This window comes from Oryctolagus cuniculus, chromosome 5, assembly GCF_051225735.1.
Source record: "Oryctolagus cuniculus isolate XC-2025 breed Fujian yellow rabbit chromosome 5, ASM5122573v1, whole genome shotgun sequence".
Classification (NCBI taxonomy): domain Eukaryota; kingdom Metazoa; phylum Chordata; class Mammalia; order Lagomorpha; family Leporidae; genus Oryctolagus; species Oryctolagus cuniculus.
Window position 1 is genome coordinate 145216931 of NC_142871.1, and position 25341 is coordinate 145242271.

Here is a 25341-nt window from a genome sequence, read left to right on the forward strand (position 1 = left end):
TTGGGCCATCTTCTGCTATTTTCCCAGGCCATAGCAGAGAGCTGGATTGGAAGTGGAGCAGCCTGGACTTGAACTGGCGCCCACATGGCATGTTGGCACTGCAGGCAGTGGCTTTACCCATTATGCCACAGCACTGGCCCCCATGCACAGTTTTTTAATAATGTGCATTCACCAAGAACTTTCTGAAGACCCTTTATATTTATGATTTCAAAGTTCTTTTGCACCAAAACAAGCATCTTTTAATTCCATTTTCTGCTAAGTTTTTGAAGTACACTCACATAGAGCCTGGTACATGACGTGCCTCAGTAGGTGGCAACCATTGCTATGAGTATTACTATGGTCTACTTCCGGCTTCTCTTCTGTCGATAGGAGCAGTACAACTACCTTGTGGAGCATTTACTATGTACCAGGCTCCAACCCAAGTGTTTTAGATTCTTACCAAGCTGGGAGGTTTCCTGAGCCAGGGAACTGTACTAATTAATTTCTTAAGTACCCGTAGGTGCTCAGTATTTGCTGAATTAAACAGAGAGAGAGAAAAGTGAAAAGGCAAAAATGGCCATGAGCGGAAGAGCTGCTGTGTCAACATCAATGCACAACACGCTGCTTCCTAGCTCCCAAGTCCAAAGTCAAAGGGCTTCCCTTGAGGGAGAAAGTCTGCTCTATGTGGGCTTGCTGTGCGTTGTATAAAGGAGTGTGTCTTTCTCTTCTACACTGCCCTCATCCTCTCTTCATACAATTGGCCCACTGTTCACATCTGCAGACCCAGCTGCCATCCGACTGCCTGTTCTGCCACTACCCACTTGGAAAACCAAGCCTGAGATCTCCCCATAACTCTCCAGTTTTAGGAATACTGGCTGGTCACAGTCCTGTTTTGAGGCTAATTTTCAACTGTGTCCAACTGAAAGACTGCTATTAATATGAAAGACACGTTTCAAATTTGTTCACATTTCGCCACACTGCATTATGAGAATTGAGCCAGACCAAAAAGAAAACAAGGGAGAAAAAAACGAAAGTACTATATTGCATGTCAAAATTTATCCTTTTAATGCCAACTTGCAGCCCTTTGCTCTCTTTCGTCTCTTTCTCCTAATACAAAGACTGTCAAGAATCATCTGAAAAGGAGGCAAACATCACTCATTTGGAGAAGCTGGACTAACACTGAAAAAAAAGCCCAGCATTGAAAGCCTGTCTGATCAAGGGATTGTCTTTCCCACTGCTGTCTGCAAAAGCTGCTCTCTGCCCCATGAATCCCACCCGATATTTGAACATATCTGCTACTGAGCACAAACAAGAAGTGCCAGAAGCACCGCCCTTATTACTGGGGAGTTCTATTGACAGAGCTACCTCCCCATTTTCAAATGTGTCAACAAACATTGTCTTTGTGCAATGCAATTAATCATTTCCTTTATAGAGGCCTATACAGACATGCCAACCAATGTCTTGGATTGCACAGTCAACACTGCCTGTGAGATGTCAAAGCATCTTCAAGATTCAACGCAAGCCAACAGCATCATCTGTTGAGCACCTACAAGAAGTAAGGCCTTGGCTCTGAGCTCAGGGACTTCGCAACCTGTTGTAAGAGGCAGTGATGCTGTACAGCGGTACGACACTGCGCTGCAGCTCAAATTTCTTAGGAAGTGTGCAGAAAGTAGCTCTTCAAGGAACTAATTCATGCTTGCTCTCATTTAATGAATGTGAAAACAGGAAGTACATCTCTCAAATCCCCAACCAACATTATAACAGCATACAGCTTCCATTTAACACTATACACATATAAACTAGTGATGCATAAACAATGAGGCACTCACTCCATTCCAACTCTTTCAAATACTCTACTTATCTCATGTTTAAAGTTTTATCACTCATTTCCAAAATTTGCTTCACTGGGGGCTGGGGGTGGGGGAGGGGTGTCACAAATGCACAATCTGTGGTATTTCGAGTTCTTTCATGCCCCAAATACTTCTCAAAAGACTGAGCCACTGAAACAACCTCTCCAGTAGCACATTCAGAATGCAATGTGGATATTTTCAAACAGACTATTCCCTACGTTCCAAATATCTAAGCATGTACTATATGACTCTGTCTAATCTCCCTGATAAATTATTCTTGTCGCTCATTACAAAGGAAATTGGAGTCACCCTGACATCATCTACCATGAGCAATCTCTGGGCCTGGCTTGGAACATCCAGACCAAGACCTTACCTCAAGTGCCCATCACCCCATGCTGCACCACACCCAGTGCATCCAACTGCAGAGTGGAGGAGGTAGGCTGAATCCAAGGCCCCAAGTCTCTCAAGAGTAAAGACCCAGAGGCAGCCCTAGGGTAGCAAATATTTACTGTCTATCAGCTTCTGTTGGCAAGGTCTAACAGACAGCTCACTTGGCTGGGGACGACCCCACCTGGTAGGATGCCAGATCCCTGGATCCCTGTTCCAGGAGGCTTTTACTGTTCTGGCTGGAGGTGTGGGTCAATGCCAAGGACAGGAAGACAGTATTGTTTCTCTTGAAGCCTATTGTCTGTGCGACCTGGTACCTTGCCAGCTGCATCTGAGAGCATTCCAAGGCACAGAGTTATGAGAGAATACCTGGCTGTGCACAGAGCCAGGCAGAAGGAAAGGAGGGATGGGTACCCACAGAAATTTCATGATGAAAATACAGAGCCCCATCTTTCTGAAGACTTTTTTGTTGGTTTAAAAAACCAATTGGAGCCGACGCCATGGCTCACTAGGCTAATCCTCCACCTTGTGGCGCCGGCACACTGGGTTCTAGTCCCGGTCGGGGCGCCGGATTCTGTCCCAGTTGCCCCTCTTCCAGGCCAGCTCTCTGCTGTGGCCAGGGAGTGCAGTGGAGGATGGGCCCAAGTGCTTGGGCCCTGCACCCCATGGGAGACCAGGATAAGTACCTGGCTCCTGCCATCGGATCAGCGTGGTGCGCAGGCCGCAGCGCGCTGGCTGCGACGGCCATTAGAGGGTGAACCAACGGCAAAGGAAGACCTCTCTCTCTGTCTCTCTCTCTCACTGTCCAGTCTGCCTGTCAAAAAAAAAAAAAAAAAAAAAATTGGGAAAATTTTTACAAGTCTGATTTAGAGTGATCAAGTGTAGTGGACTGTATTATTAAGTCAAATCACTCCCTGCCCTCCCTGTAGGATGAGTATGCATCCCTGTCTATTGCTACAGGATTTGCAGTGCCTCTCCTATGAGGAATACAATTCCTGACCCTTCTAATAGGAGGTTTGGCTGTGGGACTTACTTTGGCCAATCAAATGTGAACAAAATGATAAATGCCAGTTGAAGGCAACAGCTTTAAGAGGCTCCTATATACGGCTCTCTCTTTTTCCCTTCTGCCACAGTTTAGCTGGTGTCTCTATTGGTGGTTCTGCAAATCAAAAATATGTGGGAAAAGAAACTGCATCTGTGCTGAGCACCTACAGACCTTCCTTCCTTGTCCTTATTCCCTAAACGATACAGTATCACAACTAATCGACATTTGCACTGTATAAAAGTAGAATAGACCTGAAGTATATGGCAGGATTATATAGGTTACATGCAAATAATATGCTGTTATAGATAAGGAGCTTGAGCATCCTTGAATTTTGTTGTCCGTGCATGTGTGTGGGGGCGTGCCTGGGGAAGGGAGGGAGGGAGGCTTGGAACCAATCTCCTACAACACCAAGAGAGAGTCCTCTCTCTGAAAGGGACAACTTATTAGCAAGTCTCAGGTAGAGGCTATTTCTTCAGATGAGGGCCCAGATTGAAGTCACACAGTGCAGAAGAGACAGCGAACCTCAGCTGACATGTAAAGTTAGAGAAATATCCCTTTTTTTCTCAAGTCACTGAACATTTAAGGCTGTTACTGCCACATCACCTAGCACAGCAGACTTATAGAAGATAAACCTAGATTGTTATCTACCCTACAGTCTACACTCACCAACTATTCTGTCTCCTACACCCAGATGAACTTCTTGCATGCATAGCTGTAATCATGTCACTTTTCTGCGCACACACACACACACACACACACACACCCAAAAAAAAACCAAAAAAATACCCAATCATCTTCATGGCTGATTAAGGTCAGACTTCCAAATGCTCGATAACTTTTCCTTTCAAGTACTTTACTCTCTAACCAGTGATGTGACTCATTACTTCCTAACATATCAATCACTTTCCTGTTGGTGTTCCTTATACACAACTTGATTCCTATCCATAACTGAAGCTCCCCTAAAGCTCCACATGCAGCTGTGAAGCGTTTCTCCTCTTAAGTCACAAGCACTGAAGAGGCAGGGTGAGAGTTGGGTCTGACAGTTAAGACACTGGTAAGACACCCTAGTCCCACATCAGTGTGCTAGGTTCAATAGTGCACCCCAGCTCCTGACTCTAATGCGCTTCCTGCTATGTGCACCCTGAGAGGCGTGGTGATAACTCAAGTGATTGGGTTCTAGTCACTCATGTGGGAGATTTGAACTGACTTCTTGACTCCCAGTTTGGGCTTAGCTCAGCCAAAGGCATTGCAGGCATCTGAGGAGTGAACCAATAGATGTGAGTCCTCTCTCTGAAAGGATGCTCCATACCAAGTAACATGTTTGGTCTGCAGCAGCCCCATTCCATAGAGCTTGGACGTGAGCCATATATTTTATCTACCATATTTTCAGACATATTAGAAAAGCAAAAAGAGAGAAAAATAATTTAAATATTTTATTTAACTCGGTATATCCAAAATATTTATCTCATATTCTTCTTATTTTTTTCCTATGAAGTCTTCTAAATCTAAATAAAGTGCACATTCCACTTAAAGCACATCTCAATTCATACTGGCCACACAAGGCCCAAAAATCACATGTGGCTAACTAGCTACCACACATAAAGTTACAGATGGAAGGTGTCTCATTTGAAAGTCAATGTTTAGTTTTTAAAAATTTATGGCAGCAAAAAGGTAAAGGCAACTGACTGTGCAGTCATTGGTACAGTCGAAGGTGCAGTCACTGACTGTAGAACCACCACAGGACACACCCACACTTTCGATGGAAAAGCAATTAAAAAGAAAATGAGTGAAAAACTAGACAGCATTAGCAGGGCATAATATGAAGGTATTTCAAAAAGTCTGTGGGGAGAGTTGCTGTGGTGTAGTGGGCTAAGCCTCTTCCTGCACTGCCGGCATCCCACATGGGTGCTGGTTCATGTCCCAGCTGCCCCTCTTCTGATTCAGATCTCTGCTATGGCCTGGGAAAGCAGCAGAAGATGGCCCAATGCGTGGGCCCCTGCACTCATGTTGGGGACCCAGAAGAAGCTCCTGGCTCTGGATTGGCTCAGCTCTGGCCATTGCAGCCATTTGTGGAGTAGACCAGTAGATGGAAGAACTTTCTCTTTGTCTCTCCCTCTCTCTGTAATTCTCTCTCAAATAAATAAATACAAACATTAAAAAAAAAGTCTGTGGAAAAATGAAAAGGTAAATTTGGTGCAAAAATGTTTAAAATCAATGCATCATTTTTTCATAATATGCATTTTCCACGAGCCTCTCGATAATCTCTGGTAAGATTTCTCTTCCTTTTTTTCCGAGCAATTTTATAAAGCCAGGCTTTTGGTGCTTCTTTAAATGATTTGGCCTTCAAAAAGTAAGGAATTTATTTTGCTTTAATGATGTAGATCTCTTCAGCTCACCACTCTGTCAACAAATTGACATACTATGAAGCAGGATCAAATGTCTTGAAGTTCAGAAGTTCCTAATCTCTCTTGGGAAATAAAATTTTAAAACACTGAAAGTGATTTTAATTCCTAAGATCAAATTGCTTAAACAAATCCTACATAACATACTAAACACAATAGTCATGAGGTAAAAATGACAAGTTGAGTGAGACAGGATGTGGCCCTACACAAAGTGGCTTTGCCTATATGATCAGCCTCCATATGTGTGGATTCTGCATCCTTGAACTGAAAATATTAGGAAAAGAAAATGTGTATCTGTACTTAACATGCAGACTTTTTTTTATCATTATTTTCTAAACAATACAGCATAAAAACTATCTATACAGCATTCAGATTGTATTAGGTATCAAAAGAACTCTAGAGGTGATTTGAAGTGTATGAGAAGATGTATGTAAGGTATGTGAATATTATGCCATTAAAAATGGATGCATTTACATATTTATTTGAAAGGCAAAGAGACAAAGTAAGGAGAGACAGAAAGAGAGAGAGATTTTCTATCTGCTAGCTCAATCCCCAAATGACCACGACAGCTATGGCTGAGTCAGGCCAAAAGCAGGAGCCTGGTACTCATTTGGGTCTCCTGTGTGGGTGGCAGGGGCCCAAGCACTTTGGCCATCATCAGCTGCTTCCCAGGTGCATTAGCTAGGAGGTGGATCAGAAGTGCAGAATAGCTGAGACTCAAACCAGGCACTCTGACACAGGATTGCGGGCATCCTGAGACAGCTTAACCCCTAGTGCCACAATGCCTGCCCCACATTTATGTAAAAGACTCCAGCATCCACAGGGTTTGGTATATTCAGGAAGTCCTGGAACCCTTCCCTTAGATAATGAGGAAGTCTGTATTTACCCTTCCCCTCAAACTCCTTACTCTTTCTTCCTACCTTGCCCCATAAGACCCCCCAACAGAGTAACTTCTCACCACCATACGGCATCACAGAAGATGACCAGATTGTCCTAGACTGGCAATGAGAAGGCAAAGACTGGCACCAAGCTCTTCACAGGAGGGTCTTGGTCATTTCACCCCTTAAGCTTCAAGCTTCTGGTTTCAAACAAGGTTGGAATGGTCTGAGGTCAAAGATCTCTTCTAGCTCTGCAGTGCTGACTTGGCACTGGAAGGCACTCAGTAAATATAAAGTGATTAGGGACCAGCATTTAGCGGAGCAGTTGAGATGCCAGTTATGATGCCCATGTGCCATGCTAGAGTGCCTGGCTTTGATTCTTGGCTCTTCCTGATTTCAGCTTCCTGTTAATGCAGACCTTGTAGTGACAGCAATGGACAAGTTCCTGCCACAAGATCTGGATTGAGTTCCTATCCGGTTTTGGCCCAGCCCAGCCCAGCCCAGCTCCGGGCTGTGATGGGTATTTGGGGAGTGAATCAACAAATGGGAGATCTGTCTCTCTGCTAAATAAAATAAAATAAAATAAAATGAAATTGAAGGACAGAAATGGAAAATGGAAGTAGAAGGAATTTTTTATTTTGTTCCCCTTGTTTCAGTGTATCTCTTCAGAAAAGCAAGATACTCATGCCAAGCATCACAAAAGCATGAAATAGAAAAGGTACTAGAATATGCCCAGCATTCTGCGGCCACCTGAGTCCAGAAAAACCGTGGCCGGCAGAGCTACTGTGACTGAGCACATTTTCCTAGGCACATTAAGAGGGCTTGTAGAATGTCTTAACGAGGAATCCTGCACACAGTGTGTCTTCTCTCCCCTTGTTACCTCCAGCCCAAACCTCACTTTAGCAGAGAAGGCTGTACCTCTAAGACAGAAATCTTGGACTGAAAATGATAATCACACTGAGAAGGAAAGCCACATCCACCTTAACTCTGATAATTATGTGACAAAGGCTCTTTTTAAAGTATGGAGGAGATATAAAGCAGATGTCTCTGTGATTGTTCAAAAACTTATTTTTCTGCTGAAAGGAAACAGAACATGTTATCCCACAAACACTGCAAAATTTGTAACTGGTAAAAGTATGAAAAGATATGCACACAACTCTGCTGAAATAAATGTTTCTCTGCTCAGAAGTACAAATTTATAACTTGAGACACATAACAGAGAAAAATCCAAAAATAAGGTACAAAACAACTTATATTGATTCGTATAAATTTTCCTTTCCACTTGGATATGCTATATTACACATTTTTATAAAAAATTTAAATCTAACATTTAAAAGTCAGCTGGGGGCCAATGCTGTGGTTCAGCAGGTTAAGCTGCTGCCTGCAGTGCCAGCATCCCACATGGGCGCCAGTTCGAGTCCCGGGTATTCCACTTCCAGTCCAGCTCCCTGCTAATGTGCCTGGAAAAGCAGTGGAAGATGGCTCAAGTGCTTGGGCCCCTGCTACCCATGTGGGAGATTTAGAAGAAGCTCCTGGCTCCTGGCTTTGGCCTGGTCCAGTCCCAGTCATTGAGGCCCTTTGGGGAGTGAACCAGCAGATGGAAGATTTCTCTGTCTCTCCTCTCTCTGTAACTCTTTCAAATAAATAACTAAATCTTAAAAAAAAAAAAAAGGCCAGAAGGATATCTTTATCTTCTCCTTGCCCTAACATAACACTTAGGAAAAAATAACTTTTAGGAACAGAAGAAACCCAGTTTGAGTGCTGATGTTGTGGCATAGAGGGTTAAGCCGCCACCTGCAGTGCTGGCATTCCATATGGGCACTGGTTTGAGTCCCCGCTGCTCCACTTTCAATTCAGCTTTCTGCTAATGCACCTGGGAAAGCAGAGTGCAGAGTGCATCACTGGCTCGTCCTCCTCTTCCATTCCACAAAGCAGGATGGATCCCAAGGTGCTGACCTCTGTTCCATTTCATGTGATCCCTTCTCCCTTGACAACGTAACAGATGCCCCTTCCTCCCCGCCTTCCCCAAGCCCCCCAGGACTTACCTGACCCTTCTAGGGTATAGATTGTAACCTATATCCCTACTAGGCATTATCATCAGATGCTTTGCCACCTTTCCTACTCAATCCACTCTAAACATGGCACCTGCCAATCTCCTGTGGAAGCAAACTAGCTCTTCTTCCTTTAGTTTCTGCTGATTTTTCAAACACTGTTTCAAACCTGAGCTGACGCAGGCTCTTTTTCGCTGTACTGTCTTCTCTCACGCACGGTTAGCATTTACATCCTGGAGACTCTTCCTGAAAGGTTCTGCTCATTCTTCCCCTCCTCGTCTCTGGTCTCATGGGTCCTGCTCCTGTGCAGCCCCTTCATCCTTCACTTCTGCTGCATTTATTGAGCACCCAGCATCGGTCATTTTGTTAGAGCTGCAGATGTTGCTACCACTACACCTGAAAACATAGATGTGGCTTTGGAACCGGGAAACAGGCAAAGGTTGGAAGAGCTTGGAGGAGCACGTTAGGAAAATCCTAGAATACTCTAAGTGGAGCACATGCACAATTCCTGTGAGGGCTCAGGAGATGAGGAGACTAGGGAGCTGGTCCCAGGTGGAGACAGGGAATGGGAACGAGAGTCGAGGCTGCCCTTGTTGCATCACAGCAAAGCACTCGGCTGAACTGTGTCCAAGCCCCAGTGTTTCATAGAAAGCTAAACATAAGAATGATGAAAAACTAGTGGAAGATATTTCTGGACAGCAAAGTGTTCAGGCTGCTACTTGGTTAAATTTTACTGCTTACGCTCAGATTTGGGGACAAAGGGAAGCAGAGCAGAAAGATTTAGAAAAGTCAGAGCCTGGCCCTATAAAGAGCAGAAAAAGCCTGCTTGGGGAAGAGTGCCCAGCTTGCTTAAGAGATTCACATGAATAAGTGGGAGTCATGGGCTAATCCTCAAGACAACGGGGAAAAGGTCTCAACAGCATCTCAGAAATCTGTAAGGTTGCCCCTCCTGACACAGATCCAGAGGCCCAGGAGGGCACACTCCTTCCAGGAACTGGGGTGCAGGGTTTTCTGCACTGGCTTAGCACACAAGGCTGCCCTGCTTTCTGGGAAAGAGCTCTGCTGTTGACTGTGGATTCAGTAGGCCCAGGAACAGCCCATGCTGGTGGCAGACCCTGGTGTCCACATGGTTCTGGTTCTGCAGTTGCACAGAATGCAAGAGCTATGGGGACCAAGCTGGCTTCCACTGAGATTTCAAAGGAAATCCTGAGAGGCCTGGCGGAAGTTAGATGCAGGGACACAGCCACCAGAATCTCCACTGGGACAATGCCCAGCTGAGCCACGGGAGCGGAGATGAAGCAAGACCCCACAACAGAGTTACTAGCAGCATGCAAAGCTGGCATGGGAGAGCAGCTGCAAGGGCCGTGAGCTCACCACGGAGGAGGTTCCTCTGGAGGCCTGGGGAGTCCTCCCACCACGGTGTGCTCAGGATGCCTGACTAGGGTTCGAGGTCCGCCCTGCTGAGTTTGCCTTGTTTGGGGTATATTACTCCTTTCTACTTCTCTATTTCTCTTCTAGAATAGGAATGTTTATCCTATCACTATTGTAAGTAGATAACTTGATTTTTATTTTACAACCAGAAAAGTTTGCCGTGAGTCTCAGATGTGACTTTGGACTTAGACTTTTGAGCAAGGTTGCACTGAATAAATACTTGGCACTACTGAGGATGGAGTGTCGTATTTTGCATTGTGAGAAGGGCATGAATTTTGCAGGGGCGGGGGGTGGTAAAGTCAAAGGCCCATGTCTTGGATATGGTTTGTCCCACAAGGGTTCAAGTGCTAGAGATGTGGTCCTCAGTGAGGCGGTATTAAGCTGAGGTCCACAAGAAGGAGGTCAGGTCACTGGGATGCAATCAGGAGGGATTAATAGTGTTAGTTCCCATGGAAATGGATTGCTAGAAGGAAAAAAAAAAAGCAAAACAAGCCCTTCTCTGCACATACTTCCTGTCTTACCATCACAACTTCTAGGAGCTTGTTTGCAGATGTTTTTCAAATATATGACTTCATTGTCTACACACAAAGATACTTTTGCTGCTTCTTTTACAATTTAGATTCCTCCCTCCCTCCCTCTCTTCCAACTTTACTTTTACTTTTACTTTTACTTTTACTTTTACTTTTACTTTACTTTACTTTTACTTTACTTTATGGCACTGGCTAGGACTTCCTGTAGTTAGAGTGATATCCTTGTTTTATCTCTTCCTTTAGGTAGAAAGTGTCCGAGCTTGGCTGACGCCACAGCTCACTAGGCTAATCCTCCACCTGTGGCGCCGGCACCCAGGGTTCTAGTCCCGGTAGGGGTGCCGGATTCTGTCCCAGTTACTCCTCTTCCAGTCCAGCTCTGCTGTGGCCCAGGAGGGCAGTGAAGGATGGTCCAAGTGCTTGGGCCCTGAACCTGCATGGGAGACCAGGAAGAAGCACCTGGCTCCTGGCTTTGGATTGGCACAGTGCTGGCTGTAGTGGCCATTTGTGGGGTGAACCAATGGAAGGAAGACCTTTCTCTCTGTCTCTTTCTCTCACTAACACTGCCTGTCAAAAAAAAAAAAAAAAGATTAAAAAAAAAAGTGTCCAATCTTTTATCATTTAGTATAATGTGAGCTGTAGATTTTTATCATATGTCCTTTATCAAACTGAAAAATGTTCTGCCTACTAGTAATTTGCTGTCAACATTGTATCTCAAGTTGGTGTTGAATTTTGTCAAATAGTTTTTCCAGCATCTATTTGGATGATCACATGGCTTTTCCTCTGTAGCCTGCTAATATGATGAATTACGGTGATTTCATAATTATGAAACTCTGACTCAAGTTTTTAGAGCACATTCTGTCAACTTAAATTAAAATGAAAGGAGATGGTATAGAGAGTTCCCATGTACCCTCTCCTCCCGTTTCCTCTATTGACAACATCTCACACTAGTGTGCTACATTTATTAAAACTAATATATTAGTGATAACCAAGCTCCACAGCTTACGTTAGGGTCCACTCTTTGAACTATATAGTTCTATGGATTTGATAAATGTGCACTATCACACCATAAAGAACAGATTCCCCTATGCTGTACTTACTCATCCCTGTCCCCCAACTCCTACAACCACTGACTTTCTTTCTTTCTGAAGCACTCATTTGCAATGAATTTTAATTGAGATTTAAAGTAGATCTGTCATAAGTGCTGAGTTAAGGATAGCTATTATTACTAGTCACAGTCATAATAGTATTCAAACAGTACAGTCCTAGGTACAGATAAAAAGGATCTGAGAGCCTTCTCCCATAATAGCTGGATAACAGTAGTGATGACTCAACCAAATATTCAAAATGACACACCTCCCCTTTCTCCTAATTAACACTTCTACATTAGATCTTAATGAACTATACAACATTCTTACCCATAATAGAAAGTGCATATTACAGCCAGGTGATTATTACTATTATTTACCATCATCACATAATTGGACATAATTTCAATAATTACTCAAACACAGGCCACATGAATAAATTATTTCTTAGGAAAATACAAATTAATGACAACAGAATTTAAGTTAATGTTGATGGATCTAAGGTTCAGGGCGCACGTTCCTTTTCAGGTCAGGCCAGGGCAACACACATGGAAGGAATCACCAGGGATGTGGAACAGTCAGGCACACGGGTCATGAGAATGGTTTCACAGTGGTGAGTTTTTTCTGGCAAAATGGCTCTGTTCATCCGTGAAGGGGATAATTACATAGCTGGACTTGAACCTCCTTTCTACTAAACTGGCTTGTGTCTTCCTGCGCCAAGCGATAATTCACTCTCTTTCCTTTCTTCATTCATTGATGCTGGTACCACCTACTAATAACATCCATATAAGTTTTGCATGTTCCATGTCATATAGTTGAAATCATAGAATATATAGCCCTTAAAGATTGGCTTCTTTCCACTTAGTGACATGTAATCAGGTTTCCGGTATGTCTTTTCCAAAGTATAGCTTATGGATTACAATGGCTTCCCCCCACCATCTTATTTTTTTTCTATCGTGGAATAATGTTCCATTGCAAGTACCCAGCAGGTTTATTTATCCATTCACCTGCTGAAGGAAATCTTGGTTGCTTCTGGTGTTTGGTAATTATGAATGAAGTTGCTACAAACACTTGTGTGTTGGAGTTTGAGTGAACATAAGTTTTCAACTTATTTGGGTAAACAGAAGTATGATTGCTGAGTTATACGAGAACACAGTTAGCTTTGTAAGAACATGCCAGGTTCTCTTCCAGATTGGCTGTCCCATGTGTCGTTCTCACCAGCAATGACTGACAGTCCCTACTCCACATCCTTCCCAGCATTTTTGGATTTTGCTCACTCTAATAGGTATATAGGTGTATCTCATTGTTGCTTTAATTCTCTAACGATGTATGTTGAGCATATTTTAATGTCCTTATTTGCTGCTTGTATGTCTTCTTTGGTGAAATGTTTGTTCATATCTGTTGCCCATTTTTTCAATTGAGTTTTCATGATGCTTTTTAAGAGTTCTTTGTATATTTTAAACACAAGTCTATTATCAGGTATGTTTTCTCCCAGTCTGCAGCTTGTTTCTTCATTCTCTTAACAACATCTTTTGCAGAGAAGTTCTTACTTCTAATGAAGTTCCATTTATCAACTTTGCCTTTCATGGATCATGCTTTTGGCATTGTATCTAGTTATCACCAAACCCAAGGTCACCTAGATTTTTTCATATGTCATCTTTTAGAAGTATTATAGCTTTGAATTTGATATTAAGGTTGTAGCTCCCCCATTCGTGGAGGAACGACACAGGACCCTGCACTGTTCTTTTGTCTGCTCGGCCCTTCCCGGGTTTGCTGCTGGTCCTTCCCGGGTTGGCTGCCGATCCTTCCACCTCCGTGGAAGGGCGGCTCCCCCTGCCACTTTCCCCACTTCCGCGGGGGAGCGGCACACCGCCGGCCGGCTCTCTCGGGGGCTGCTCAGATGTTATCCGGATGTTCCCCTTAGATGTTCCTGGTGCATGTTGTCTCTCTCCTCCTTTATAGTCCTCTTCCACCAATCCCAACTCTGCTACCCACATGCCGAGTACGCTGCTCTCCTCCAATCAGGATCAGCTCCTGCAGGTTATTGGTCGAACTGGAGGCAGCTGTGTAGAAGTTATTTACTCCTCTCCCAGCGCCATATTGTGGGAGAGCAGATGCATAGAATAAGTCTTAATTCCAGTAACTTAGTCTAGTCCGAGTTGCTCCCCACAAAGGTCAATGATCTATTTTGAGATAATTTTTTGTGAAGGATGTATGGTCAGTGTTTAGATTATTTTTGCCTCTGGATGTCCAATTGTTTCAACACCATTTGTCTGTTATATACTTCATTCTAATATTTTCTGCTAACTTATTTGATTCTCTCTTCAGCAGGATCTATTTTGCTGCTAAAACCCAACACTAAGTTCTTAATTTTGGTTTTCCGTTTTTTTTTTTTTTAATTGAGAATTTCTATTGGGTTATTTTCCAAATCTATTTTGCCAGTTTTTATAATTACCAGTGCTAACATTTTTAATTTGAAGTTTTATCTCCTTAAACACAACAAATATATTTATTGGAAAATTCATGTCTAATAATTAGAATATCTGAAGCACCTGAGGATCTATTTCTTTTTTTGGACAGGTAGAGTTATAGACAGTGAGAGAGAGACAGAGAGAAAGGTCTTCCTTCCATTGGTTCACACCCCAAATGGCTGCCACGGCCGGAGCTATGCCGATCCAAAGCCAGGAGCCAGGTGCTTCTTCCTGGTCTCCCATGCGGGTGCAGGGCCCAAGCACTTGGGCCATCCTCCACTGCCCTCCCGGGCCACAGCAGAGAGCTGGACTGGAAGAGGAGCAACCGGGACTAGAACCAGGCATCTGTGTGGGATGCCAGCGCTGCAGACAGAGGGTTAACCAAGTGAGCCACAGCACCAGCCCCAAAGATCTATTTCTATTTTTAAGTATTTCTTCTAGCTCTTGTTCATGTCAACTTATCTTTTCATGTACCTCTTTGATTGTGGGCTGGCCATCACATTTCTAAACTGTTTGAGGAATCGTTCAAGACTTAGGGTCACATTTGTTTCCGCCAGGTGTATAGGGACACCTGCATTCTGAGTACCACATGGCTGGAGCACCTGACACCTGCATTATGGTATCATTTTGACTCAACAGTGGTGCTTGAGATTTATTGGATGGCCTAAATTACTCGGAAGCAAACAGCAATCCATGTTAGGGACGGCTTACTTGTGGTTTCACATTTACACTCCACCCAAAGCTGGTTCTTGATCCACTTGGTTAACCCAGAATATAAGGAGATTACCAAGGGTTCCAACCTCTGGCAGGACCTGAACTCCAGTGATTCCCCTGTCCACTCCCACAGGCCCAAAAGCTCTCAGCAACACTGCTTTGCCTTTGAGCTGATCTTCTGTAAATGGAAAACACCCAAACACTAGCACCATTTCTCGAAATTTTCACCTGCTTTTGGATCTTGCTCTGGCAATTTTCATTAAACCTGGTGTATTGCCAGTGTCTTCAAGTACAAATCTGTAATATTTTATTTATTCTCAGTGGGAAAGGTGATGTTAGTTACCTAATTTGTCATTTTTGAAGGCAAAAGTCAGAATAGGAACTTTTATCCTATGAATTTTGCAAATTCTTTGCTTCTTGCAGTCTTTAATACAACCAATATTATTTGAGTACTATATTGTGCACAGAGTCACTACTCTACCCCTGTTAGAACACTAGGGCTGGGTTTGATTCTTGAAGCAGTGTCTCCTGCCTGGAATAATTTGTTAAATTGAATCAATTGGTCTTTTCAGATGCTTTGCTGATTATTCATACCAAAAACTGATTATTTTAAATAAATCAAATTTCATTCTTACATAAGTATCATTAAAAACACCTTCCTTTCCCTTTCCTGTTTGCTTTTAACATTACATAGTTGCTACAAGGAATGGCCTGTATCTACTTTATTGTCTTATTTTATTTGGCCCTATTATGTCATTTATTAGATTTTAAAATGAACTTTATGCTTTCCAGATGTGCCTATGGCATACCCCACCCTGCCCATACACACATGTGCACACACAAGGGTACTTCAAAAAGTTCACATAAAATATATTATAACAAGCATATGCATGGAATCCAAAAGTGTTTTACCCCAAGATAAATTTATCTTTTAATTCCATTACCCATGAAATTTCTTTTTTTTTTTTTTAAGATTTATTTATGTATTTGAAAATCAGACCTACAGAAAAGGGAGGAGAGATAGAGATCTTCCATCTGCTGGCTCACTCCCCAAATAGCCACAACAGCCAGGGCTGGGCCAGGATGAAACCAGGAGCCAGAAGCTCCATCTGGGCCTCCCACATAGGTGCAGGGTCCCAAGCACTTGGGCCATCTTCTGCTGCCCTCCCAGGCACATTAGCAAGGAGCTGGATTGGAAGCAGAGCAGCTGGGACCTGAATTGGTGCCCATATTGAATGCTGGTGTTGTAGGTAGCTGTACTCGCCACACAACGCTGGCCACTCCATGAACTTTTTGAAGTAACCTCACGTATGTGGTAACATGATGATTTAACATTAATTTATTTTGAAAATAGCATGACATTTCTTAGGAACAACTATGATACCTAGCTCAACCACGGCTGGGAACTATAGGCTATATTATACTAGCTAGAAAGTAACTTTAAAATTCCTCTATCCAAAGCAATAGGGATTTTTTAAAATGTGTGCCTCTTTAATTTCAGTGTTTTTCTTTCACTAAGTAGCCATGTGTAGAACTATGTGGTATTTCATTGCTTTTTTTCTGTGGGGAAATAGTCTAATTCACCACAAGCCTACACTGTCTATCCTGGAGAACTTCTCCAGTGATAATACCTGTTCTTTGGGACCAACAATAAGGGAAGTAGGAGCCAGATAGAGTCTTCACAGCTTGCAGTGCAGAAATATTTTCTGGGTTGCAAATTTTAGGGATCATATCTACAACAACAATTACTCTGGGAGAACCTCCTCATCTCCCAGATTCGGCCAGAAGGCCACTGCTTACATGTCTATTATATATTTCCTCTTAAGAAATGTCATAATTTTTGCTCAATGCTGCTTTCCAAGCTGGACTTGAAATCTTAGTGCCAAACGCAATATCTGTGATGACCTCAAAAAACAGAAAGCGTGAAGCAGCATTTAAGTGGATTTCCATACTCTAAGTAAGGGTAAGCTGGATTTTTCCTCTAAACCTCCAGAAAAAAGTAAACATCCTCTATTCTGGATTCTCTCCTAGCCAATGTGTCTTAGATTCTGATCATATGGTATGTGTAGGTACAACCTGTCCTCATCTCATCTCTGGAACCACTGGTATAGTCAGCACCACTGACCAAAGACAATCAAATTTGTGGTTCCTTTTGGTACTGAGTATCCCTCTGCTACCCAAGAAAATGCTCCCTGGTAACAAAACCAACTTTCAGGCACTAAGAGGATGGGCAGCCATCCCTTCTCATTTCCTCAATTTCCCCCTCCATCCATTCCCTCATCTTCCAGCTTCTCCCTTGGAAGCACACCACCAAAGACTGACCAGAGCAGTTGGTGGGGGGCACTCTCACTAGTGTACACTGTGATAGATAAGGAACTCCAGAGGACTCCATAAGGTTGGTGGAAGTAGGGGTCTCTAAGTGAGTGAAGAATTTTTCCAGTGATATTAACTGTTCTTGGCAGGGCTTAGAAAAAGCCTGTCACATCAGTAAGCAGTTACGCTCCATCGTTCTATGATGCTACCACTCTATCTCCCCTCGTTCTGGGGTGGTACCAGGTCTTCCACTCAGTCTGTGCATCAGAACTCAGCATTTCTTCTCTCTGAGCCTCAGTTCATCAACAGAGCAGAAATAATAACCAGACAGGTTTGCTTTAAGGATCAGTCTGGTCATTCTAAGAATGAAGCAATGTGTGAGAGTGCTTTGCAAATGTACAGTGACATCCCAATTTTATATTACCAATGCTAATTAATTGTGCATAGAGTTTCAAATTACAACATTATTTTTTTTTCAAGAGGACAGAGTTTCTACGAGGGATGTGATGAATAAAATCCTAGGTTTTTGAACATGAACTCAACGTACGTGCCAAATTCCATACAGTGCTTACCTTGGGAGGTTTCCTGCATGATGAGAAGAAAGAATTCAGTGGCAGAGACACGGAGGGTTGTTAACACAGCAGCCACATCAGAGCACAACAATGAAAGAGAAAAAGACAAGGGAAATTCAGTACCTTGATAACATGATTTGAAGCATGTTCTACTTCATAAAGATCTGAAGCCAAGTTCAAACACACTCTTATGTGAAGTGATAAATTCTTACTTACTCAAAAATAAACTTGTTGTGAGCATAATCTATTACTTTCCTGATTTAGTAGAATGGATCCACGCAGTTATTCTGAAATATTTTCACTGATTTTGAGGAATGCCAATGGAAGTACATCAATTTAAAGAAAGATGCTATAATTATTACTGCATGGGTTAAGTACTTTAAAAGCAATTTTCATATTTAAATTTTTTCTTAAGCTGATTTTAAAAACACATGAACATTTTCCTTTGATAGATACATATACTGTATATATACAGGAATTTTTCTCACTTAAAAACCAATGTTCCAAAGATAATTTTTTATCTATTTCAGTCCTGAACAGAAATTTAAGCAAGTTACATCCCCAGCATCCACACATGCACTTTTTTAAATGACTGTTTCTGCACATTAATAATTTAGAGATAACTGTAACTGTGCCTGGAGAAAACTCTAAAAAGGAAAAAGTTTTTAAAGTAACAAAATATTAGGTTGAAGGCCGGCGCCGCGGCTCACTAGGCTAATCCTCCGCCTAGCGGCGCCGGCACACCGGGTTCTAGTCCCGGTCGGGGCGCCGGATTCTGTCCCGGTTGCCCCTCTTCCAGGCCAGCTCTCTGCTGTGGCCCAGGAGTGCAGTGGAGGATGGCCCAGGTGCTTGGGCCCTGCACCCCATGGGAGACCAGGAAAAGCACCTGGCTCCTGGCTCCTGCCATCGGATCAGCGCTGTGCGCCGGCCGCAGCGCGCCGGCCGCGGCGGCCATTGGAGGGTGAACCAATGGCAAAGGAAGACCTTTCTCTCTGTCTCTCTCTCACTGTCCGCTCTGCCTGTCAAAAAAAAAAAAATATATATATATATATATATATTAGGTTGATTTGCTTTGTAAATATGTTCTTTGTGTACAAAGTTAAGGAGATAAATCACAACACCTAAGGCATTTGCTTCCTTTGATAGCTCTTGACCTTCTGATAGTTATTCTTGATCAAACTCTGATATCATCAATTCATTAATTGGAAGGTCGTTGTAAGAGGGAAATGGGGGTTGTGTTCCATGGCTTTTATCTTTCTTCATAGGGAAGACTCATGGGGATGAGAAAATGGATTTTCCAGGGCAGAAGGTATTGGAATCAAAAGGTAGAAGCAAAACAGCAGTATGCCCTTTCTCTGTCTCTGGGTTCACCACTCCTCACAGAGCTCTGAGGAACCTGAACAAAACCCAGAGTTCATATGGAAGCTAAAGGAGTTGATCTCATAGAAGCAGAGAGTAGAGCAGTAGTTGCCAGAGGCTGGGAAGAGTAGGGGGAAAGGGAGATGGAGAAGGCTGATGAATGGGTATAAAAAATACAGATAGGAGGATAAGTTCTAGTGCTCTAGAGCACAGTAGGGTAACTATGCTTAACAATAGTTCATTGTTCATCTCAAAATAGTGAGAAGACAGGATTTTTGAATCTTCCCAACCAAAAAAATAAAAATAAAAATAAAAAGAAGAATGCTTCTTGAGGTGATAGATATGTGTTAATCACCCTGATTAGATCCCTGCACATATATACATATATTACACTGTATCCTGTGAATATGTGCAATTATTATATGGCAATTTAAGAAAAAAACCCAGCTCCTAGCAGCAGGTAAAGAATGACTATTAATTCCACAATGAAGTGGACAATTCTACTCTTCCAAAGGCAGGTAGAGAAAACCATGACACTCCTTTAATGATGAAGCTGAAATATCATTTTCTTAAAATTCTATGAATTGGCTGAAAGGAAACACACCGTATGCCTTATGTCATTACCTCATTCAGTTAGGAACAAAGAGAAGGTAATTCTTTAGAAGGGAGCTCAGTCTATAATAACCAAGTGTCTCTGGCTGCTATAAGGCATGTCTCAACATACTAGTGGAAGACTGTGTTGTGTATGTGTGTGTGTGTGTGTGCATGTCTACCCTCTGAAACAAGATAAACACTTATAGATGTTATAATGAAGATTTATGAGAGTGTTTAATCCTAAGGAAGCCATGAATTTCCATTCTGTACCTAACAAAGCTTGAGATTTCTGCCAACAAAATTCCCTTAAGTAGAACCCTACCCTGGAAGACATTCGTTACTAACAGGGAGAAAAATTAGAAAAACTTTATGCATCACACGTTTGACTAAGCCTTCTCTTATTTAGCTTGGTTTATCTTTTTTAAAACTGTATTTGGGGTGGGCATTTGGCAAAGTGGCTAAAACACTGCTTGGGACAAGCACATCCCATAGCAGAGTGCCTGGGTTTAAGTTGTGGCTCTGCTCCCAATTTAAATTTCCTGCTACTGGGAGGCAACAGGCTCAAGTATTTGGATCCCCATCACCCCTGTGGGAAAGCCAGATTGAGTTCTGAGCTCCTGGCTTTGGCCTGGTCCAGTATTAGCTGTTTCAGACATTTGGGAAAGGAACCATTGGATGTGTCTCTCTTTGTCTCTCTGCCTTTGAAATTAAAAAAAAAAAAAAATAGTGTAAAGCAAAAACCTGAATTTGAAAAAAAAAAAAAAAAACCTTTATTTGACAAAGAAAAGTCACTTGGGTTACATAAGGCAAAGGCATGAAACAGTATGGACTAATTTAACAAAATACATGCTTCCTACTTCCTACATGCTTTGATGAACCAAATAGCCCAAAGGGGGTGGGACAGGCTAATGGGAATCCCAAGGAGCACCCCAGAATTCCTGTGTGTGCCCTAGAAAAATCAATGCTACCTACTTTACTTTCTAGGCACTTCAAAGGAGTATCTACTTCATTTAGAAAGATAGCACATTGCATGGGAATAGCAATATAGATCTGCTACCTTCTTTTGCACTCTAAGGACTACGTGGATGAAGATTGGGCAGCAGAGGAAAAGCAAAGTTCAGCCACAGGAAAGCTCACCCTAGTGCCCACTTACTCATCACCCAGTTAAGAAAGAGGATTCTCACAACGGAAGGAAAGTAAGTCATTTCAGATAACACAACTGTACTTTCTTGGGGTGTAAAAAAGATGATAGTAATGGATAGCTAAGTCAACCTAATCTAAAACAACTTTACTGTCCCAGTACCTGGAGGCTATTTTCCATTCTTTGGTAGTGGTGAAAAAAAAAAAAAAATTCTCCTATGTTAGTAATACTGATACTATAATAAAATATAGAATCCTCTGAAAAAGGACTATCCTTTGAAAAAGAGCTCATGTGATCAGCGCCTGGCACTGTGGCACAGTAGGTTAATCCTCTGCCTGAAGTGCTGGCATCCCATATGGGTGGTAGTTCTAGTCCTGGCTGCTCTTCTTCTGATCCAGCTCTCTATGGCCTGGGAAAGCAGTAGAAGATGGTCTAAGGGGTCGGCACCGTGGCTCATTTGGTTAATCCTCCGCCTGTGGCACCAGCATCCCATATGGGTGCTGAGTTCTAGTCCCGGTTGCTCTTCTTCCAGTCCAGCTCTCTGCTGTGGCCTGGGAGGGCAGTGGAGGATGGCCCAAGTGCTTGGGCCCTGCACCCGCATGGGAGACCAGGAAGAAGCACCTGGCTCCTGGCTTTGGATCGGCATAGCTCCGGCCGTGGCGGCCATTTGGGGAGTGAACCAACGGAAGGAAGACCTTTCTCTCTGTTTCTCTCTTTCCCTGTCTATAACTCTACCTGTCAAAAAAAAAAAAAAAAAAAGAAGAAGAAAAGAAATAGATCCTCAGGTGCTTCAGATATTTCTAATTATTAGACATGAACTTTCCAATAAATATATCTGTTGTGTTTAAGGAGATAAAACTTCAAATTAAAAAATGTTAGCACTGGTAATTATAAAAACTGGCAAAATAGAGGCGCCTGGCTCCTGGCTTCAGATCGGCGCAGCACCAGCCATAGTGGCCATTTGGGGAGTGAACCAACGAAAGGAAGACCTTTCTCCCTGTCTCTCTGTCTATAACTCTACCTGTCAAATAAAAAAAAAAATTTAAAGATGATGGTCCAAATGCTTGGGCTGCTACACCGGCATGGGAGACCCAGAAGAAGCTCCTGGCTCTGGATCAGCCCAGCTCCAGCCATTAGGGGCTATTTACAGAGTGAACCAGAGGATGGAAGACCTTTCCCTCCTTCTCATCATCCATAACTCTACCTCTCAAATAAATAAATAAAATCTTAAAAAAAAAAAAAAAGAACTGATGTGATCTTACAAAGTTTAAAAAAAAAAGATCTCACAGGCAAGTGCATAAATTATGAAATAACTTCACAGGAGGCCACCAGACTGAGATGGCTCCAACCGCCTGGGTTTCTATGTAAACAAAATGAAACCCAAGTTCAGCCAATTAAAAGCAGCCAACTGGGTACTAGTTATATGATCGAGAACGTTCCACTGGGACAGTTCAAATAAGGCAACTGCTCACTCTCTAACCAATCAGTGTCTTTGCTTTGCTTCTGTGTTCACTCATCCTATAAAGGCTCCCCCTCATGCACCTGCAGTGGAGCCTGGAACCACTTCCAGTTTCAGCTGCTCGATTCATCAATCACTGTCTGCACAAATACTCTTCATAATTTTAATGTGACAAAGTGTATCCTTTTAGCAATCTGAAAAAGGATGAGGCGGGGATGAATAATAGAAACACTGTCAGATTCAACATAGTCAATGTTAAACACATTTTTAATATGATAGCTCTTTGTTGATTATATCAGTCAAAGCTACGTCTTTATTAATGAGATACCTGTGTGGTTCTATTACAGAAGCAGGCACCATTTGTGCTAAGCAAATACCTGGTAAGCTAAATAGAATGTCCCTTCAAACACACCTCACTGACTCCCAGACACAGGCCCAGTTGCTGACTTTCTAAGAAACCGAGCAGAACATTCCAACGATACTTGGCTAAAACTGTTTACTCCTGAGCATTCTCCACTGCCCATCCTTTCATCTACCCTCCAAAAATATCCTTGCCTTCACATGTGCAAACTACTGTAAGTATCAGAGGATTGTTCGTGTGTATTTCAAAGAAATAAACAACACAATTTGATATCTTAGAAGTCAGCAAGGTGTTGTTTCTAGGTTTCAGGATTGGGAGAGAAAATAAGCAGGAGTGGTTCTACACTGTTAGTAGTTCTACTTTTTTGCAAAACCCCAAGGCTTCTCTTCCCCCTCAGGACAAGCAGGTTGAACTCTGGAAGGCAGCCCACATTATGTGTGCATCCAGCACACAACTCCCGCATTCAGGTGCCTCTGTCCCACTTCGGTCCTCTGTGTTGCCCAACCTCATGCGTCTACCTGCGGGACACACTTCAGGACTCACTCCTCTCAGCTCCTCACCCTGAGCTTCACCACCTCTATTACCCAGGATTCTTTGGTCAACACAACAGCTTATGGCTTAGGGAAACAGGTGAAACTCTATAGCCTCCAGGAACTCTGTATTTGAGACTCCTGTATCTTTAAGATTCAAAACCCCTTGGAAACAGAGGCAACACCACATGCCACTTTGGTAATCCCTGTCCCCAATTCCACCTACTCACATAGGGCTTAGCATATTACAAGAACGCAGAGACAATTTTTTACATTAGTGAATTAAAACAAAAGACAGATATGAGGTTTACTTAAATCACCACCCAACCCCACAATTTGGGGACAACACTGTCTGCATTTAATAGTAGTAAGGACCCCAGAGAGCATCAGAAAACACAGAATATTTCTGATGATTTAAAATAATTTCTCTAGACCAGCATTTCCCACAGAGTGGAAGTTCAATGGGATATTAACAAAGGTCAGGCTCTAAGAGCTTCTAAAGTCAAATGAACAAGAACTGAAGCTAAATTCAGCTAAATATGGGCTTTCTTATACAGTACTGTTCAGAGGCTTTAACGTGCTAACATACTCTCATGCTGTTAATCTCATTGAATAGTCAATGTAACACTTCAACAGTAGCATTTCTCAAATTTACTTGAGCACAGAATTCTTTGTTTTATATAGATATGGCTAGTCTCAAACCTTCAAGAATCAAATCCTATTTTTTTAAGAGTTTATTTATTTGTTTGAAAGTCAGAGTTAGGGAGAGGAAGAGAAATTGATTGATTGATCGATTGATCAATTTATCTTCTATCCACTGGTTCACTCCCCCAGATGGCCCCACTGGCCAGGGCTGGGCTTGAAGCCAGCAGCCAGGAGCTCTTTCCAGGTCTCCCATGTATATAGCAGGGACCCAAGCACTTGGGCCATCTTCTGCTGCTATTCCCAGGTCATTAGCAAGGAGCTGGATCAGAAATGGAGCAACTGGGACATTCACCAGCACCCATATGGGATGCTGGCATTGCCGGTGGCAGCTTTACTCACTAGACCCCAACGACAGAATTCTTTGGGAGGAACATCATGGAATTTATTTTGGAAAATACTTACTATTGATTTTGACAAGCAGAAACAAAGCTATTTCAAGGATACAATAGTATTTTCATATTTCAACACATTTCCATTATTTCATAGTATGCTAAAATCAATGATGAGTAAAAAGAAGGTTACTATTAAAATATATATATAATTATGGAAGTGGGCAGTTGGCCTGGTAGTTAAGATGCCCACATCCTACCCTGGAGTACCTGGGTTTGATTCCCAGTCCCAGCTCCTAACTCCAGCTTCCTGCTAATGTAGACCTTGTGAAGCAGTGGTGATAACTCACAACTGGGTTCCTGCCACCCATGTGAAAGACCTGGATTGAGGACTTGTTTCTTGGCTTTGACCTGTGGGCATTTGGGAGCTCTGTTGCTCTCTCAAGTAAATAAATGAGATCAACAGTATATAAGAGGGCTGGCGCTGTGGTGTAGCAGGTAAGGCTGCCGCCTGTAATGCTGGCATCCCATATGGGTGCTGGTTCAAGACCCAGGTGCTCCACTTCCAATCCAGTTCTCTGCTATGGCCTGGGAAAACAGTAGAGGATGGCCCTAGTCCTTGGGCCCCTGCACCCCCGTGGGAGACCTGGAGGAGGCTCCTGGCTCCTGGCTTGGGATCGGCACAGCTCCGGCCAATGCAGCCATCTGGGGAGTGAACCAACGGATGGAAGACCTCTCTCTCTCTCTCTCTCTCTACGTAACATGTAACTCTGACTTTCAAGTAATTAAATAAATCTTAAAAAAAAAAGGGGGGGGGGGCCAGCGCCATGGCACAGCACGTTATCACCCTGGCCTGAAGTGCTGGCATCCCGTATGGGTGCCGGTTCTAGTGCCAGCTGCTCCTCTTTCGATCCAACTCTCTGCCAAGGCCTGGGAAAGCAGTGGAAGATGGCCCAAGTCCTTGGGCCCCTGCACCCACATGGGAGACCTGGAAGAAGCTCCTGGCTCCTGGCTTCGGATTGGTGCAGCTCCGGCCATTGCAGCCAATTGCGGAGTAAACCAGAAGAGCTCTCTCTCTGTGTAACTCTGACTTTAAAATAAATAAATAAATCTTTAAAAAAAAAACTTGAGAAAAAGCTACTGATTTTTTAAAAA

The 25341-nt window shown here is 42.9% G+C and overlaps 1 protein-coding gene across 15 annotated transcripts in view; it reads right to left on the reverse strand.

Moving 5' to 3' along the window:
• KIF13A (kinesin family member 13A) overlaps positions 1-25341 on the reverse strand; it is a 243766-nt gene that overhangs the window by 120928 nt on the left and 97497 nt on the right. For 14 of the 15 annotated variants that reach the window (XR_016234740.1, XR_011388751.2, XM_089334368.1 and 11 more), the window contains exon 3: positions 17709-17721. Coding sequence is in view for 13 of the 15 variants with exons in the window: in XM_089334368.1 (XP_089190494.1) it covers positions 17709-17721 (13 nt within the window). In the remaining 2 variants the exon portion in view is untranslated. Of the gene's footprint in view, positions 1-444; positions 8207-17708; positions 17722-25341 lie in introns of those variants that run through there. The other variant, XM_089334364.1, reaches the window with a different exon arrangement.